At 36.0% G+C, this 16,217-nt stretch overlaps 1 protein-coding gene across 2 annotated transcripts; it reads right to left on the bottom strand.

Moving 5' to 3' along the window:
- Positions 1 to 985: 985 nt before the first annotated feature.
- Positions 986 to 15,784, bottom strand: LOC132285692 (AT-rich interactive domain-containing protein 4). 2 transcript variants are annotated; one of them, XM_059787882.1, is made up of 16 exons: positions 14,699 to 15,784; positions 14,034 to 14,282; positions 13,711 to 13,899; positions 10,661 to 10,714; positions 10,428 to 10,516; positions 9,461 to 9,737; positions 9,300 to 9,356; positions 8,891 to 8,922; positions 8,309 to 8,444; positions 8,020 to 8,193; positions 4,191 to 4,829; positions 2,851 to 2,988; positions 2,596 to 2,694; positions 1,863 to 1,963; positions 1,678 to 1,768; positions 986 to 1,543 (listed from the first exon to the last, which is right to left on the bottom strand). In XM_059787882.1, exons 2-16 carry the CDS (start codon positions 14,181 to 14,183, stop codon positions 1,445 to 1,447), a joined length of 2,325 nt encoding a protein of 774 aa, XP_059643865.1. In that variant the 5' UTR covers positions 14,184 to 14,282; positions 14,699 to 15,784; the 3' UTR covers positions 986 to 1,444. The 2 variants fall into 2 exon arrangements, with proteins under 2 accessions (XP_059643865.1, XP_059643866.1); XM_059787883.1 differs by lacking the exon at positions 14,034 to 14,282 and having other exon boundaries at positions 14,699 to 15,783.
- Between the last annotated feature and the right edge of the window lie 433 nt (positions 15,785 to 16,217).

Genomic DNA, 16,217 nt, shown 5'->3' on the forward strand with positions numbered 1-16,217 from the left:
CACTGACTGTATTGGTTAGGATATTCCCGAAGTATTGTTCACTTTTTTCTAATTTTTATGGTAACCTGACACCAACCCAAATTAACAAGAAATTTCCAAACTAAATAAAGACCTAATTTTTATGGTAGCCTGACACCAACCCAAATTAACAAGAAATTGCCAAACTACAAACCCCCCTGCCCCACCCCCCCGCGGCGGGCCTTTTGGGCATTTGATTAGTCACAATGCACCCTCCATCATCCAAACAATTAATTTCTTATTATGTTTCAGAGCTAAATCACACAATCTTTTTCAACGAATGTTGTTCTCACGCTCCGAACGCCCACTGACTCAAATTCTTACTATTTATAACTTAATTATGCCGCAATCTTTTTCAACAAATGTTGTTCTCACGCTCCGAACGCCCACTGACTCACATTCTTACTATTTATAACTTAATTATGCCGCTCTCCCGCTCCAACTTTTGAATTCGCTATTGCTCCGACTCACGCTTTATGTGACTCAGTTTGGAAGTACTGAATTGACTCCTTAAAATAAAGATTAAAGAAAGTTTAGTTAAAATTTTGTATTAAATTTTTTCCTATTCTAAATCGAAAGCGTAAATGCCACCCAAGGACATTTGGTACCATATGCCGGGAGACTTGCAGTTAAATCTCTCAATTACTGCATAGTCAAGCTTTTTTTCGCTTCTCATTTCTTAAAAGAAATATGAATTTATAATGACTCATTTTTTATGCCTAGAGTAATATAGGCTCCATTTGTTTCAACAAAAAATATTTTTTTATTTTTACTTTGTCAGTCGTTAGTAAAAGTTTAGATCGAGGTCAAGTCCATAAAGTAGAATATATAAAATAACGTGCCGAAAATTGATGGATAAATTATTTTTGTTAAATTTTAATATTTTTTTATGACAATCAAGCACCAAAAAATAAATAAATAATTTAAGTCCAAACAAACGGAACCATAATGTCTGTACAAGATAATGTAAATTGGAACAATTCTAAAACTCCCATTAAAATTATTTTCATAAAGCTACAACAGCTACAAAAACGTTGTTATGATGGAGAAAAGGGAACTAGATATACATATTACATAACCCTCTCAGAACAATGGGCTCACAAAACTCCCCATATCCCTCACCCACCCCCAATCCTTCCCTTTCTGTGACCTGACTTTATGCCTGCAAACTGTAGGCTTCCTTCCTTCCCTTTCTCCATTTCTTTCTTCACCTGTACTCGAGTATCCAAACCTTTTTTTTTTGTCCTGAACCATCCTGGATGTAAAACAATGGCTAAAATCTAATAATACGTGCAGACCTATCTCTAAAACACATTTCCAGATTTTCTCGTGCATAAAAGGAGAGAAAATATAAGACCAATAGAAAGATAAATTTAAACAGAGGCCAAGGAAACACCAATCAGAATGGTCGTGAGACTGTCGAGCCTCAAGAATATCCATTTGCAGTTTTCTGCATTTTCTTCTTGAAATTTGAAACGCTGCATTGCGGGCAAATGTACTCTAGTCCATCAGTTTTTGCATAATCCTGCAATTTTGAATCACAATAGTACTTGATGTTTTGTTTGCAATACACGTAAATCAACATAATTCTTCTCTTTTCAAAAGCTGGGACATTATATCAATTTTGGGATCAAAAGAGCTTCGGAAGTTTTGCCATACCTTGAAGGCACCAAGACCCTGCCTTCTGTCGCAGCCGAAATGGGCCCACTCACCACATATGCCACAGTTCACCCAGTCCCCTGCTGCGCTACTGGTGAATGTTTGAAACACACATTGTTACCAAACAATGATCAAATATGTTTGCATTTTATAAATTCAGCAGAGAAAATGAGGGAAGTAGAAACCTGTGACACAACAAGCAGCATTCCCCATCTACATCATCATGAGCCAATTCGTATTCCAGAAGGTAAGTTTCATAATGTCTTTTAAGTGTATTCCCAACACCCTGGTTCAAACCACCATATGAAATCCAATTTATTGATTTCCATTTCAATAGTAGAAGTCAACATTTGACCATATGAAACACTAAATAATATAAAAAATAAAGCTCACTTGACAGTCATTGCCATAGAAACTAATGAGTATGACTACAGCCGCATATCAGAGCATGTTATTCATATTAACCTACAATTCTTCATAACTAAAATTGACATTCAAGTTTAAAGTTGGGTAATTAGTAAAGCTCATGTAACAGTAGGCTTTTAACCAACAGATAAAGACTCAAGTTGTTTAAAAAGCAAAGCAACTAATCAAATAAAAACCCAAACTCGTGGTGCTGGATCAATATCTATTTCTTATGTTTACTACATTCATATAAATTTTCTTTTCTATTTTAATCTTTTTATCAGAAAGTTTTTGTAAATCAATTTAGATAAAATTATAAACAACATTGAATTAAATCATGAGTTGTAAGTTATTGGCTTAGGCTGGTAGGGACGCAGAGATATGAGAATCCCAGCCAAACCTGAGCATTCAGATTGACCTCCCTGGTTTACCTCACATGATACTAAAAATTTTACAGCATTGATTATCTAAGAATTCAAAATAAATAACCAACAAGCAAGGTTATAGACATACAGTCATTCTATTGGTCACCGTGTGATTCCTCATCTTTGAGAAAACCTGTCCTTTCCAGTTGATGCCATTGCCAACATGAAAGCCGCCTCGTGAAACCACCTAAGAAATGCTCCAACTTTTGAGTAACAATAATTTTTTAACGTCTTCCATATTTATAATTTTGAAGAGAGAAACAAACAATTTCAGATCAACTCCCCAGTCACAGTTTCTCAAAGCCAAAACTGCTAATAACCAAAATGGCACAAGGAAAATCACCTCTCTATACAAGTTGAACAGGTCAAGACGTTTTGCATTGAGTATGGCGTCTGGGAACTCAGCAAGCCCACCTTGCGGGATGAGACGGGTATGCCCTCGAAGGATTAGAAATTGCATCACATCCTTCAGAAATTCCTCCTGCAAGAAAACAAGATTGAGAGAAAAGCCAAAATACTGTAACCTAAAATCAAAATTTCTAGGGCAAAAGATAGATCCATCATATCTTCACAATCCGATACAATGCACAGGATTAATTTTAACAAGTGGGAATATATGAGGAACAAACCAAAAAGGGCACCAGTTCCCACATGTTCAAAGGCCTCAATGCAGAACTAATACCAATACGTATCAGTATCTGTGATGGTTCTGTATTTATATAGCCAAATGACAAGTAGAAAACAGACAATGTTTCAAATCACTGCTTCAACCCATATTTACCAACCCCGTCTTCCTAGCAACTTAAGCCCATTTCTCTTTGCATGTTTATGGAGCAAACTTGCAAGAAATCAACAATACAATTTTAGAATTTTCAAATTATGTAGAATATCAATAGATGAAGGTCAAAACACTCTAAAACTTGACCTACAGAACTCCGCCTAGAGAATATAATCAATTATCGTGTGTTCTCCATAGGTTTGGAAAGTACTCATATGTGACTGCAGTCATACACATTTCTTAGCACCTGGAAATTAGTAAGGTCACTATAAATATTTGTATTATATTGGCAACTATCTTCATTCCCAATACATAAAACACAAGGCTATTTTTGAAGTCTTCGCTTATTGTCAGATCAGGCTCATCTTCAGAAGAAACTATGCCATTTATAATATCACATGACTTGGTTGATTAAATAATTGGAAATAAAAAATAAAAAACTTCAAATAGTGTAGAAAGGAATTATCTTAGTCTTTTACATTCATTGTCCGCACTTTGCTATTAGTGATGCTCTACTGCTATTATATGTGAGCCTACACAAAACAACAGTCTATACAAGTAATGGTGCTACTTCAAACAGTTAAAAGTTAAAACCATGTTGGTAAGATGATAACAATAATCTTATTGCATTAGTTTCGTAGATAAACTTTATGATATGGTTTTTATCAAGCAACCTTAAAGCCCAAATAAATGTTCCAAATGTTCAGCATTCAACAGATTCCTTGTACGCCTCTCCCGACATGATATTTATTTTCACCACAAAAGTGTTCTTGGTAGGTCTTTTTTAACAGGTAAGTCTTCTTTTGGTAGATGATAGGTCACCTTACCTTCTAGTATAAAGAGTCCAAAAGTCAAATTATAATTTAAAGGCATACGTTAACTGAGAAGAAATATAATAAACTCACCTCAGAGCAAACGTGTATTGGGCTTCGACCACAACCATGTTTCTTCAGAGGTAAAGGATTCAAGGAAATTATTTGCTTAGCCTGAGATGAGCTTGAGAATGATTTCCGATGGGCAACAGGATTTGATCCTACAGAACTGTGTTTTGTGGAAGGAACAACTAACAAATTAGCCTTCACTTGACCTCCATCATGCCCATCAGCCTCAGAAATTCCAGCAAACGGCAGCATTTTCTGATGACGAACATGAGGAATGGGCCTCATTGCAGCAACCTTTAATTTCTGTCTAACAGGTACTAAGGGAATTGCAGCTCCATTCTTCAGTACAGTTTCCTTATCCACTTGGCCTTCTTTCTTGACAGTACTTAGGTTTCCAGAAAACAAACCATGATGAGAGCTGAGGCTTGTTTCTTGGCATGGTTCAGACCTCTTTCTACTAGGAGCAGGGGGTCTCAACCAGATAGGAGGTCTACTGAAATTAAAATTCTTTACATGGTCATCTTTTCCCTGCTTTGTACAAAAGAATAGAAGACGGTCCGCATCATCTTTTTCAAATGAAGCAACAGCTAATCCTTGAACGCTGGCAATGCCAAGTGCAACTAGACTTCGATAAGAAACATCTGGTGCTAGCTGCCTTAAAACCTTAAAAGGCACAGGTCAATTGTACAGAAAAATCAGAGAATGAATCATTCAAGTCAACTAAACCTTTAAATAAAAAAAGAACAAGGTCAAAACTCGAAGTAAATTATAGAGATTATGGTGGTTTATAGAGAATGTGTTTTGAAGATAAGTTCAATATACACACATAAATAATACGGAAAGAACAGGCCAAAACTTTAAACTTGTACATCAAAAGCAGTATCTCTGACCAAGTAGTCAACATTCACCTCAAAGCATAAGCACCTCCTGCCTTCCATAACACAGTCCAAATCACCCATTAAAAATAGGACTATACTTGCCTACTCACCGGTGAGCAGAAAGTTCATACTTACTTCTCTAAAATAGAAAATAATAAATATTAATAACTTTGAGAGGTTATCCGGATTAAACCCAATATGATCCAAATCTAACTCTTTTCCCCCTCTCACGCTACTCTTTATGTCCAGGGAGTGAATGAGAATGGGATCTTGTCGAAAAAAAATATTTTAAGCTAAAATTCTTAAATAAAATAATATTACAAGATACAAACAAAGTCCTAGATGATGAATAGAAAGAATAACTTAAATAAAATAATATTAAAAGATATAAACAAAGTTCTGGATGATGAATAGAAAGAATAACTATAAATGTAATGATATTTGTTTTCCGCCAAAAGAAAAAGAAGACCAGAAATAAACAATAACAATGTATCATGCAATCAACAAATAATGTATCAAACCATGTGAACCAGATTTTATGTAATTGAGCGTACTATAAATAAAAACAATTGAGAAGTATATATAAGGATTGCACATTAAATCATGAAAGATAAAAGTCCAAACATCCGGTATTAGTAGATTAGGGTTTTAGCGAAGTAGTTTGAGAGAGAGAAAGAGAGGGAGAGAGAGAGACTAAGATTTGATTTGCATCCTTTTGGGTTGACTCAATAAACATTCAAATTTTTTTTTTTTTTTTTTTATTATTTTCTATTTTATGAACACTTGTCACATTACTTTTATTCCACTGGTAAGCATGAACTTCCTACTCACCGGTGAGTAGACAAGTATTGTTCTTAAAATATATACACCCTACTGAATCCAACATATTTAATTTACAAGGTATGAACCTCAAAAGCGGTATCACAATCGACATCTACCTCAAAGCATTAAGCACCTCGTGGCCTCCATAACAGTCCATAATCACCATTAAAAATACACGCTACCAAATTCAACATATTTAATCTAATATCACCTAGTGTTGGTCCAATGACTCCAATCAATCCATGGTGCAGTGACAGCACAAAAAAGCTGCCCTTGTTCGCACACTTGACAGCCCAAGTTTTTGCCACCTGGCAAGCAAGAGACCATCAAGGTTCCTCCACCCCACCCCACCCGCTCATCCCAAAGCAAACAAAAACATATAATAACATTTTGGCACTTAAAACCATAATTATGTTGCACTTAATGCGCTATTTGATTTATCTAATATTCTGAATCATTTTCAAAGTCACTAAACTATAATTATTTGGGCAAATTACACTGACACCCCCTGAGGAGGTTAGATGAAATTTCACCTAGATGGACATTTTGGTTTTAATTTTCAATTACACCTCAAATTACTTTTTGGACTCTGACACATGCGAATTGACCCATTTACCCCATTTTTTTAATACCAAATATCTGTAATCTTAAACGACAAAAATGCCCCTATTTAATATACAAAACCACACACCAAATCACTCTCTCTTTCTGTCTCCTCTCTCATCTATTTACACAAACATTGCATAAATCATCTAGTTGAACAACAGCCTCAATAACCCGAAAAGATTATAAATCAATTAAGATTGCAATTTTTTGTATTATCTTCACAGGTAGTATAACCAAATACATAAGGCAAGACAACATGAAGATTCCCAAGACAATTCTATGGCATTAGGACTAGGCACACCCATGCTGTAGCTATACAATAAAGCCCAATATTTAAGCTCTTTCACTTTAAAATATATATAAAATGAAAAAATGAAAAAAAAAAAAAAAATCATAATCTACTTCAAGTAAGATGAAGTCTTCAATTACAATAGAATTTTTTTTGGGTAAACAGTCTTCCATTACAATAGAATTTCATTCCTAATAATCTATTTTTAACATGACCATAGCTGTAGAATGTTCTGAAAATAAACAAGATGGAGAATAATAGCAGCAACGCCACCCTGCAACCACCACCACCATCATCGCCCCCACAACCACCGCCACAATTCCCACCCCACAACCTCCACCACCACCAAATTGACACCAAATAAACTGAAGAATTTCATTGAAAATACAAAATCATACAAACAAAACACTCACTGTTTTAATAGAATCCAAACATCAATTGAATTAATCGAATCAAATCAGAAGAAATGAGATCCGATTCTTGAACATGAAAAAACATCTCACGGCGGCGATGGAGAGGATGGTTCCAGAATAGTGTAGACGAAGTTTGTCCAGTAATGGTGACGATGAGAGGAGTATAACTGGAAATGGCTGTGGTGGCGGTGACGGGGTTCAAGTCAGTGGAGGTCACAGCAATTGGAGAGAAGATGTGAGAAATAGAAAGAAAAAAGAGTGGCGGCTTGAGAGAAGAAGAGATGATGAGAACAAGAGAGAGAATAACGTTCCCGGGTCTGATCTCTTTTATCTTGAAATTACATAATTGTCCATATTTTCAATGAGGTGGCAGATTAAGTTTTTTGTCCCAAAAAAATCTCCCCATATTTTATATATACTTAGTGAGAGAAGAAGAGAGGATAAATTTTAGGATATTTTGGTCATTTAAATGAGTTTTTTGGGATAATTAAGTCATTTTATACATGAAACAAAGTCAACATAAGGTCAAAAGGATAGTGTTATTTTATATGTAAAAAGTACTCTAGCACAACTGAAAAGTGACTTTTGGGGTGTGAGTGAAATGCTTATCAACTCTTTCAAATGTGAGTGAAAGTTAAAACCAAAATGTCCATTTATGTGAGATTTGACTTAACCTGAGGGGGTGTCAATGTAATTTACCCTAATTATTTTCACACTTGACTCAAAAAAGAGATTAATTCCCATAGGAATTACAATGAACAACCAAAGAACAAGTACCCAGAAAAAATTTCTTGCAGGAAATGGAGCAAAAGGAAATGACAAGAATATAAGCTAAAGTTAAGTACCTGTGAGGCCCATGTAGGGACCTTCATGCAAACTTCAAATACTGTTGCCCCACAAGCTATTGAAGCAGATCTCCTAGGTTGGGACAAAGGCGGTCTATGTTCTTCACTGTTAGGCAGTGCATGAACTAGATGGCTATTCTCAATAACTTCACTCTTTATATGATTCTCCAGGAGCTGAAAATTAACAGATCACATAACCAAAGGTTCAGAAAACCCCATACCATGGTAACCCCCCTCTCCAGAAACAAAAATAAATAAATAGATAAAAATAAACTCTCTTTATAATTACCTGATCATCAAAACAAGTTTGTGCACTTCCCGACACCAGAAGTGAGATGTGGGAAGAACTACAGGTTGATAAATCGCATCGCATGGTCACAACACCACGAGAAAATGTCCCTGCCTGAAGAGGTGGTGGAAGGGCACTGAACCACATAATAATGGCATTAATGAAAACTTATATGGACATCAGTGCAGGTCAGGGATACACTTAAAAAAATATATTAGAAGAATAGTCAGGTACATGGAATTCACAGGACTGATAAAATTTTATGTTCAAAATCAAAAATTTTAAAATAAAATAAAATATATATATATATATATGATAAATTTGAACATATGGAACTTACATATATACATCAGTTTTCATGCATGCAGGTTACAAGCATCTTTTTTCCACATCAACTGATGCCATAGTATAGTTTAAATTATACACTCAATTGACAGATATGGAACAAGAACAATAGAAGTTCCAAGTGAACTAGCAAAATTATGAGAATCCCCCTCACACATCAGAAACAATTTATCCAAAAAAAAACCCCAATATATGTATGGATGTACATGCATCAAAAGGTTCAAGACAGAGAAATACCTAACCCGGTTATGAAGTTTACTCCCTCGCATCTGAAACAGCACAAAGAAGAGAGAGGAGAAAATGAACACTTGAACAATAATTAAACTAGTATTGTTGGAGAACAGATAATAAAATAGGATTAGAAAGCACCCAAAATTATCACAGTCAGTCCCTAATTATTCTTCATGGATAATGTGCATAGCTCAGGATAGCCCCAACTGTCTTTTTGCCTTATTAGAACCCTAAGACATACCCCTTTCTATTACCCTTTTACAACTATGTTCTACATCAATTTTGGCATCAGAGCTTGCAAGAGGTTGCCCTTCCCATTTGTTGTCTTTTGGGATTTAAAAAAATAATAAAAAATAAAAAATTGGAAAGGCAAGTTTTAGTAGCTTGAAGATAGATAATTAAAAATCATACTTACTTCAATGTTCAAGAGGGCATTGAGACCATCTTCCAAGGATCCTAGTAAGCATGCATCCTGAAAATAAGTTAGCCCATAAGCAAACCACCCTATGAACTAAAAATTTCTTTAAAGAATGACCTAACAGATAAACCGAAAAATATAAATTCGTTGTCACTTACCAAAGTGCGTGTGACTCCACAAACAAGAAATCTCATGCTCATATCATCATCATAAATCTTTATGGCAGGAAGAGTATCAGAAGAGTTTGTCTCATCATCTCCTGCATCTACCTCAGGTGGAGGAACCTCGATCTTTGGAGGGTCACCAAGAAGTCGTGGACCCAGCTTACCATTAACTTTCACGCTGCTAGCAGGAAGGACAAGGTTGTTTTGTACACAGTATAGCTTAAACGATGCATGCGCAAGTTGGAAAACATCCCAAGTATGGCTATATGAACTGCAATTAACAAAGACAATAACATCAGACAATAAATTTGGTTTACTATTCCCATACACAAGGTTGCTAGACAGCCAGACAGAAAAAGTACCCTACGCATGCCTTAAAGGCTTAAACAAGTGTCGAGTGGCTCATTAATTTGACCCACTTTAACGAAATGGGGTCCTTGCTTTGATCATTTACACTCAGGAAACAACTTATTACACGATCTTCTACACTTGAATCACCATAACGGCATAACACAATGCCAAAACTTGATCTTCGTGATGCACAAATTGAACTGTTTATTCTTGTGGGGATGATAAACAGAGAGGCTAACAAGCCCCAAAACAGGGTCTAGAATGTGCACCAGATCACAGGTAGGGCTACCAGAAAATCAGCCCCATTTCTGTTTCTACAGCATCTTATAATATTTCTATAATTTATATATTTTAAAATTTAAATAGTTCTAAACCAAGACATCCCTCCCCCAACCCACCAATACACACAATTAGAGAGTGAGAACCATGAGAGAGAGGTCAAAGTATGGTGTAGCCTCCATAATGTATGAATAAGTTACGAATTGACATATTTTATCATCAGAGAGATATTTTAGCTGAAAAACTAAGAAGAGTAAAGCAGCATAACATTCCATGACACGAAATTAGAGGCCTTCTATACATATGTCTCTTCATGTAAATCATAATATACCTCTGTACCACTGAAAATATCGCCTGGCGAAAATGACAGGCAGCATAACATGAAAATGCATTCTTCCAATATATCACATAAGGAATTCCCTGCAACGGTGAACATACTGATTAATTGACCATTCATAAAAGAAAATTCATCAGAATGTTAGATATGCAAGTTTCTGGTTCTCAAATTATATAAACTTTATCCAAATTCAAAATTCTTTATGGTGAACTCCTATCGTCTGTTACCTTAGAATGAAGCACCTCTGCCAACTTTTCTCCATTTGAGACCTCCAGATAAACCTTCATAAGCATTTGAACTGAATTAGATCAAACAGAATATAACCATGCAACATCCCAAATTTTCAACATTAGGGAGGTGTGGGGCAGAGATAAAAAAAAATAAAAAATTGACAACGGGACTACACTAGAGCTGTGAAGAAAAATGAGTACAGGACTACTGCAGAGTTGTGAAATAGGTTTAGTGAAACAGAAAATCTATACAACTTTTAATGAGTCCATCCAATATTCCAATTATCTATAACCTGTAACATCTATATGACTTCCACTTTCCCCATTTTCATTGTCTTCCCCCATCATAAAAGTATCTCAACTCTCTAATGTTAAAAATAACAATTATCGCAAAAAAGACTTGGGGAGCATCTTTTTCTCCATTACAGTTTCTCTAATAAGTCATCTCTGAAGGGTGATTCAATATCATAAAGGACAGCGGCCAAGTACCATGAAAATATGCAAGGAATCAAGGACAAAGGCCCAAGAAAGGAAAACGTAACTGCAAAACAAAGGAACATAACCCCAAAGTAATAGAAAAAGGAAATATTTAAAATCTCATTTACTCCTCACCCCCACATTATCGCATTTTCAAGAAAAACAGCACTAAGCTTTGAGAAGAGATAGTTCTTTTTTTATTCAAAAACCCACCTATTCCACTTTTCCAACACACGCGCAGAGAAAAGGGAGGTGTCTTCCAAACGATATACTTCTTGAAGTAGCCTTGAAAACCATCCCAAAGAATTTTATGAGCACCTCTAAGAAGCACCTAATAAACTCCAAAAAGAAGACCAGAACTTTTTCAAAGCTTTTGTACACACAGATAACAATTTTGGAATCACCCTGTCTACAACCCAAGAATTTAGCCATTCAAAGAAAACCATCATTCCTACAGGAAAGCCCATTTCCGATGAAACAAAACAGCCCCAAACAGCTTCATCAGGGATCTCTGGTCCCCTCTCATGCTTTAGGAAGATAAGATTTACTCATAAAAGGATTTTACCCAAAAAAAAAAAAAAAAAAAACCCATTATTTTTTTTTTGATAAGTAAAATATTATAAAAACGCTCAAAAGGGGAGCGGGTCCCAAAGAAATACAAAGGCCAGAAAACGCCTCAAACCTTCAAAGAGGCCCAAAAAAAAACAATCTCCTCAATAGATTTATAATCTCTCCCTGAAACCCAACAAAAAAGAGTGAAAATAATTGAGAACTTAAGCATAGAAACAGGCTTTTCCTTTCCATCGAAAAATCTCCGGTTTCTCTCCAGCCAAATGCACCACCAAATACAAAGCGGAGTAGCCCTCCAAGCATCCCGAATGAGAGCCCCGACTGAGAAACCTCTCCAAGCCTCGATCAACCCTCTAGCAGAACGAGGCATAACCCAGGGAACCCCAAACAAACCAAGCATCAAAACCCATTATTTGGTTCCTTTTCCTAGTCAGATGGACCCCCCTCTTCCGTAGAGATATCAAATAAAGTCTCTCGAGAAGTTCCATTGCTGGTTAAAGTTCCCTATCATTATTTGATCTAACAAACCTCATATTCCACTATCTATTACCCCCTCCACCAAATAACACTACCTGTTATATGGACTCTTCCATTCCCTTCACGGTACCCATGTCATCCACAGAACCATTCATAATACAAAAAGGTCTAATTCAAACACTACTTATTCAAAAGGAATTCACACCACGTTTTAGTTCACTAAATGATATATGTCCCAACTAGTCATGCTAAAATAAGAAGAAACAAAAAAAGGAAGATACGTAAGTAGGAAGAATAGCTAAAGTATTCTTGAGAGGGAGCTATGTCTTCTATCCATTGTACTGCTCCCCACCCCTCCCAGACAAGTGCAGCAGCAAGAAAACCTAAAGTAAGGGACAAAAGATGCACAGCAAGGGAACTCATTTTCAACGATAGATAATCCCCATTAAACCAAAATAATATCACACACCCTTGTAGACGCTACATTGAATAAATAGTAAATACAAAAACATAACCATATAAAGAGCATGAAGACGGGCCCCACACCAAAATTCTCAAGCCCCTTTAAGATTATTAGCACATCATTCCATCGAAAGGACCTCTCGCCTCATAAGAAAACCAAACTATTTTGAAATCCCGTAATTTAAAGTAAAAAGCGTTGCATTGGTTTGGCTGCAAGCATCCAATCCACTACCCATGAGAGCTTGATTCATAAAATAAAGGTACTAATTCATAAACAACCCATTTCAAAAGGAGTTCACGTCATTTTTTTCCCAACATGATAATTCAAGTCCATCTACTTGTGCTAGTTACCAGAAAAGAATTGCTAAACAATTCTAGAGATGAAGAGTAACGTCGTTAAATCTATAATAAGTCCTACATCCCCCATACCTTCTCTCAAGAAAGCTCCCCCAATCGACATCCTAAATTAAGGAAAAAAGATGCACATCAATAACCCTCTTACAGTCACCAACTCAGCTTTTTGCAACCAAGAGGCAAACCAAAATAAAAAGAAAGCTCTTTGAAAGCCTATATATACAGCCACAAAGTGCACACCAACAACCCCCCTGACTATCACACCACCCCACTTTTACTCGGATTACTTGCATACACCGAGACCACCTGAAACAAGAAGCACATTCCTTAAAGATCCATGCTGCTCCCATTACGAACGAAGAACAATTGAATCTTCAAGTACAAGAGATCACATAATCTATACACACACACACACACTCGAAGCATAAAGTTAATTTTCAAACAGTGGATCACCAAAAAATAAAAAACGTAGGCAAAAATGCAGTTAAAATGCAACTATCAACTTACTTATCAAAAAACAAATTCAACTACCAACTCACAAGAATAAAATTCTTTAGATAAAATGCGGACTAACAACCCCCTCTCCACCAAAGTGGAAAAAAATAACAAGTGCATGGGAAGCATAAAAGAATTGCAGACAGAAGAACATCAAGTCATATATAAAAAAGCCACTTCACAAAAACAAGTAGAAGGTATAAGTCACATACAGTATTTGGCAATGTGGAACCAAAAAGCCCGGATATGGCTTCAGTAGTAGATAAGTCAACACCTCCCCACACCAGAGATCCAACTTCATCATTTGGAAGCTGTTCTCCTTGCAAATACACAAAATTTGGTTGAAATGAATCAAGAACTTTATGGAACTCTTCTATGCTTGGATTGTTCAGAGTCTGAACCTGCATTCAACGAATTAAAAGAATAGTTTAAAACTCATCATAGAAACACCATTAGCTCATAAACCTCAGAACAAAGTGACATCTAAGGAAATATATTTCATAACAAAATGATGCAATTAGGTGTTAATTTGCACCTCCAAACGACCCGAGGAAACAATCTCTGGAAAGGGATATAGCGGCCGATCTACTGGGGGATCTTGCTTTTGTTCTTTTCCAGAAGGTCTCCCCCCTAAAACCGCAAGGAGACCACAATTGTGTTTTGAAGCTCCTTGAGTATGGTACATCCTTTACATGCGATTCCACAAGTGTTGAAGAGGAAAATAAACTAACTTCCTTCTACAAGAGAGCCACTGACTTAAAATCTCCAAAGTTGAGCATAAAATCTGCATAAAATATGGTTCAGATTACGCCAACCCGATCCGAACCCTGAGTTCAAGGTCAAAACCATCTTCTCCAAAACACAGTCTGCCTTGGAGAAAGAATCAGAATCCCTTGCACAAAGCCAACATCCAAACCAATCACCACACCTCCCACCACGAGAATCCAGACAACCCAAACCCTAACTCACAATGAAGAACCCACTTGGGAAGACCAAACTGAAAACCAAAAACACTAATCTTCCGACCAGTTTAGGAATCGAAAGGGGCGAAACAAAAACGAACCCTAAAATTATACTCACAAACAGCCCAAATCAAGAAATTTCCCCAAACCCTTATAGAAACATGTAAAAATCAACAAAACAGAAAAGAAAACCCAACAAAATTCAACACCCCAGATGATTAAAACCAGAAAAACTCACCGACCCAGATGAGAAAATCATGGAATCTCAACAACCCAGATGAAGAAATCAGGAAAGATCGACGACCCTTGTTAGTCCGCAGCTTCAAATCCCTCAAAAACAAGGCACCGAATATTGAGAGTAAAGTAAGAATGTGAACCCTAGGCCCTTAAAAATCACCCACCCAATAAAATTTCCAACTTTAAAAAATCGTGCCTAATAAGAATCTCTATCTATTTATCTCGACCCTCTATCCACCGCTATATCAAAACACAAAATTATAAATAAATATTCTCACTTGTTAGAAAAAATACGGTGTGTCAGCTTTGGTGCAGTGACAAACACATTACCACACATCCAACTATCACAGGGTCAACACAAACAAAAACATTGAAACAAAGAAAAAAAGAAAGAAAGAAAAAAAGAAAAAAAAAGTAAAGAAAGATAGAGGCTATAATTAAATCTGCTTTTGACAAACTGTTTTTAGAAACAAAAACAAATCGGAAAAAACAAAACCCGAAAAGAAGAAAATAAAAATAAAAACAGAGCTAGAAATCCCAGGCGTGTCAAAGCGTGTGCGTATATGAATAGTATTGATTAAACAAATGATGATTATAAGAATTAAGAAGTAGTATGTGCGTATATATATATACACACCTATATTTGCACATATGCATTAAATTGAACCAGTAATAAGAATGAATTGAAAATTCCATGTGAGAATAGACTTTTGGGTGGTTCTCTTGGTTGGGTACACATGAAATTCGGAAATTGTGCTGTGCTCCGAAAGATATTTCAAAGATGTCCTTTTTCTTAATTTCCTTTTTGATGATAAAGTAGATAAATTGTACGGATTCGGTAGTAACAACACTTAATCATAGACTCATTTGGGTTCGCACGATTAATGTCCTCTTCGTTTCTCGAAGGGATCATTCTGCTCGTAACACTGTTTTCTCTGCCCAAGCTCTTCCTTCTTCCCGTGTCTCCATCGCCATTACTCTCTCTCCATATATATACACAGGCACATATATGTATATGTGTGTCTGTGTTTGTACATATATGATTTGGAGTGCTCGATTGTTTGGGAAAATGTTACCTAGTTCGAGGGAATTGGGATCAAGATAAACAAAACCAGGAATTATATAATCCTTCGGCCCAATTTCTTTCGCTTACATTTTTCTGAGCTTTTCTGTAATTACAGAAACTTTTCTTAGGATTGAAAAAATTACAGAGCTATGCTCAAATTTCTTGTATTATCACAGACCAACCCTTGTTATTTCTTTCTTCTTCTTTTTTTTCCTTTTTTCTCAAATAATGTTTTCGCTAAAAAAGAAAAAAAAAAAAGAAAAGAAAAGAAGAAGACACATCTAAACACCATAACGGCCATGTAACTCACGAGCATAATTAGGACTTGGATCCTCTCTAATTGGAGAGGATCCAATAATTAAAAATGGCAACAGGCAGGTTTAGAGCTAATCCTATTTTTCGATCCCCAACTTGTTACAGTTTTTTCACCTTGTATTTATTCAAAACCATCTAG

The sequence above is a fragment of the Cornus florida genome, unplaced genomic scaffold, assembly GCF_030987335.1.
Source record: "Cornus florida cultivar Cherokee Brave unplaced genomic scaffold, ASM3098733v1 CherokeeBrave_3.0.0_Hap2_Chr11, whole genome shotgun sequence".
Taxonomy (NCBI): domain Eukaryota; kingdom Viridiplantae; phylum Streptophyta; class Magnoliopsida; order Cornales; family Cornaceae; genus Cornus; species Cornus florida.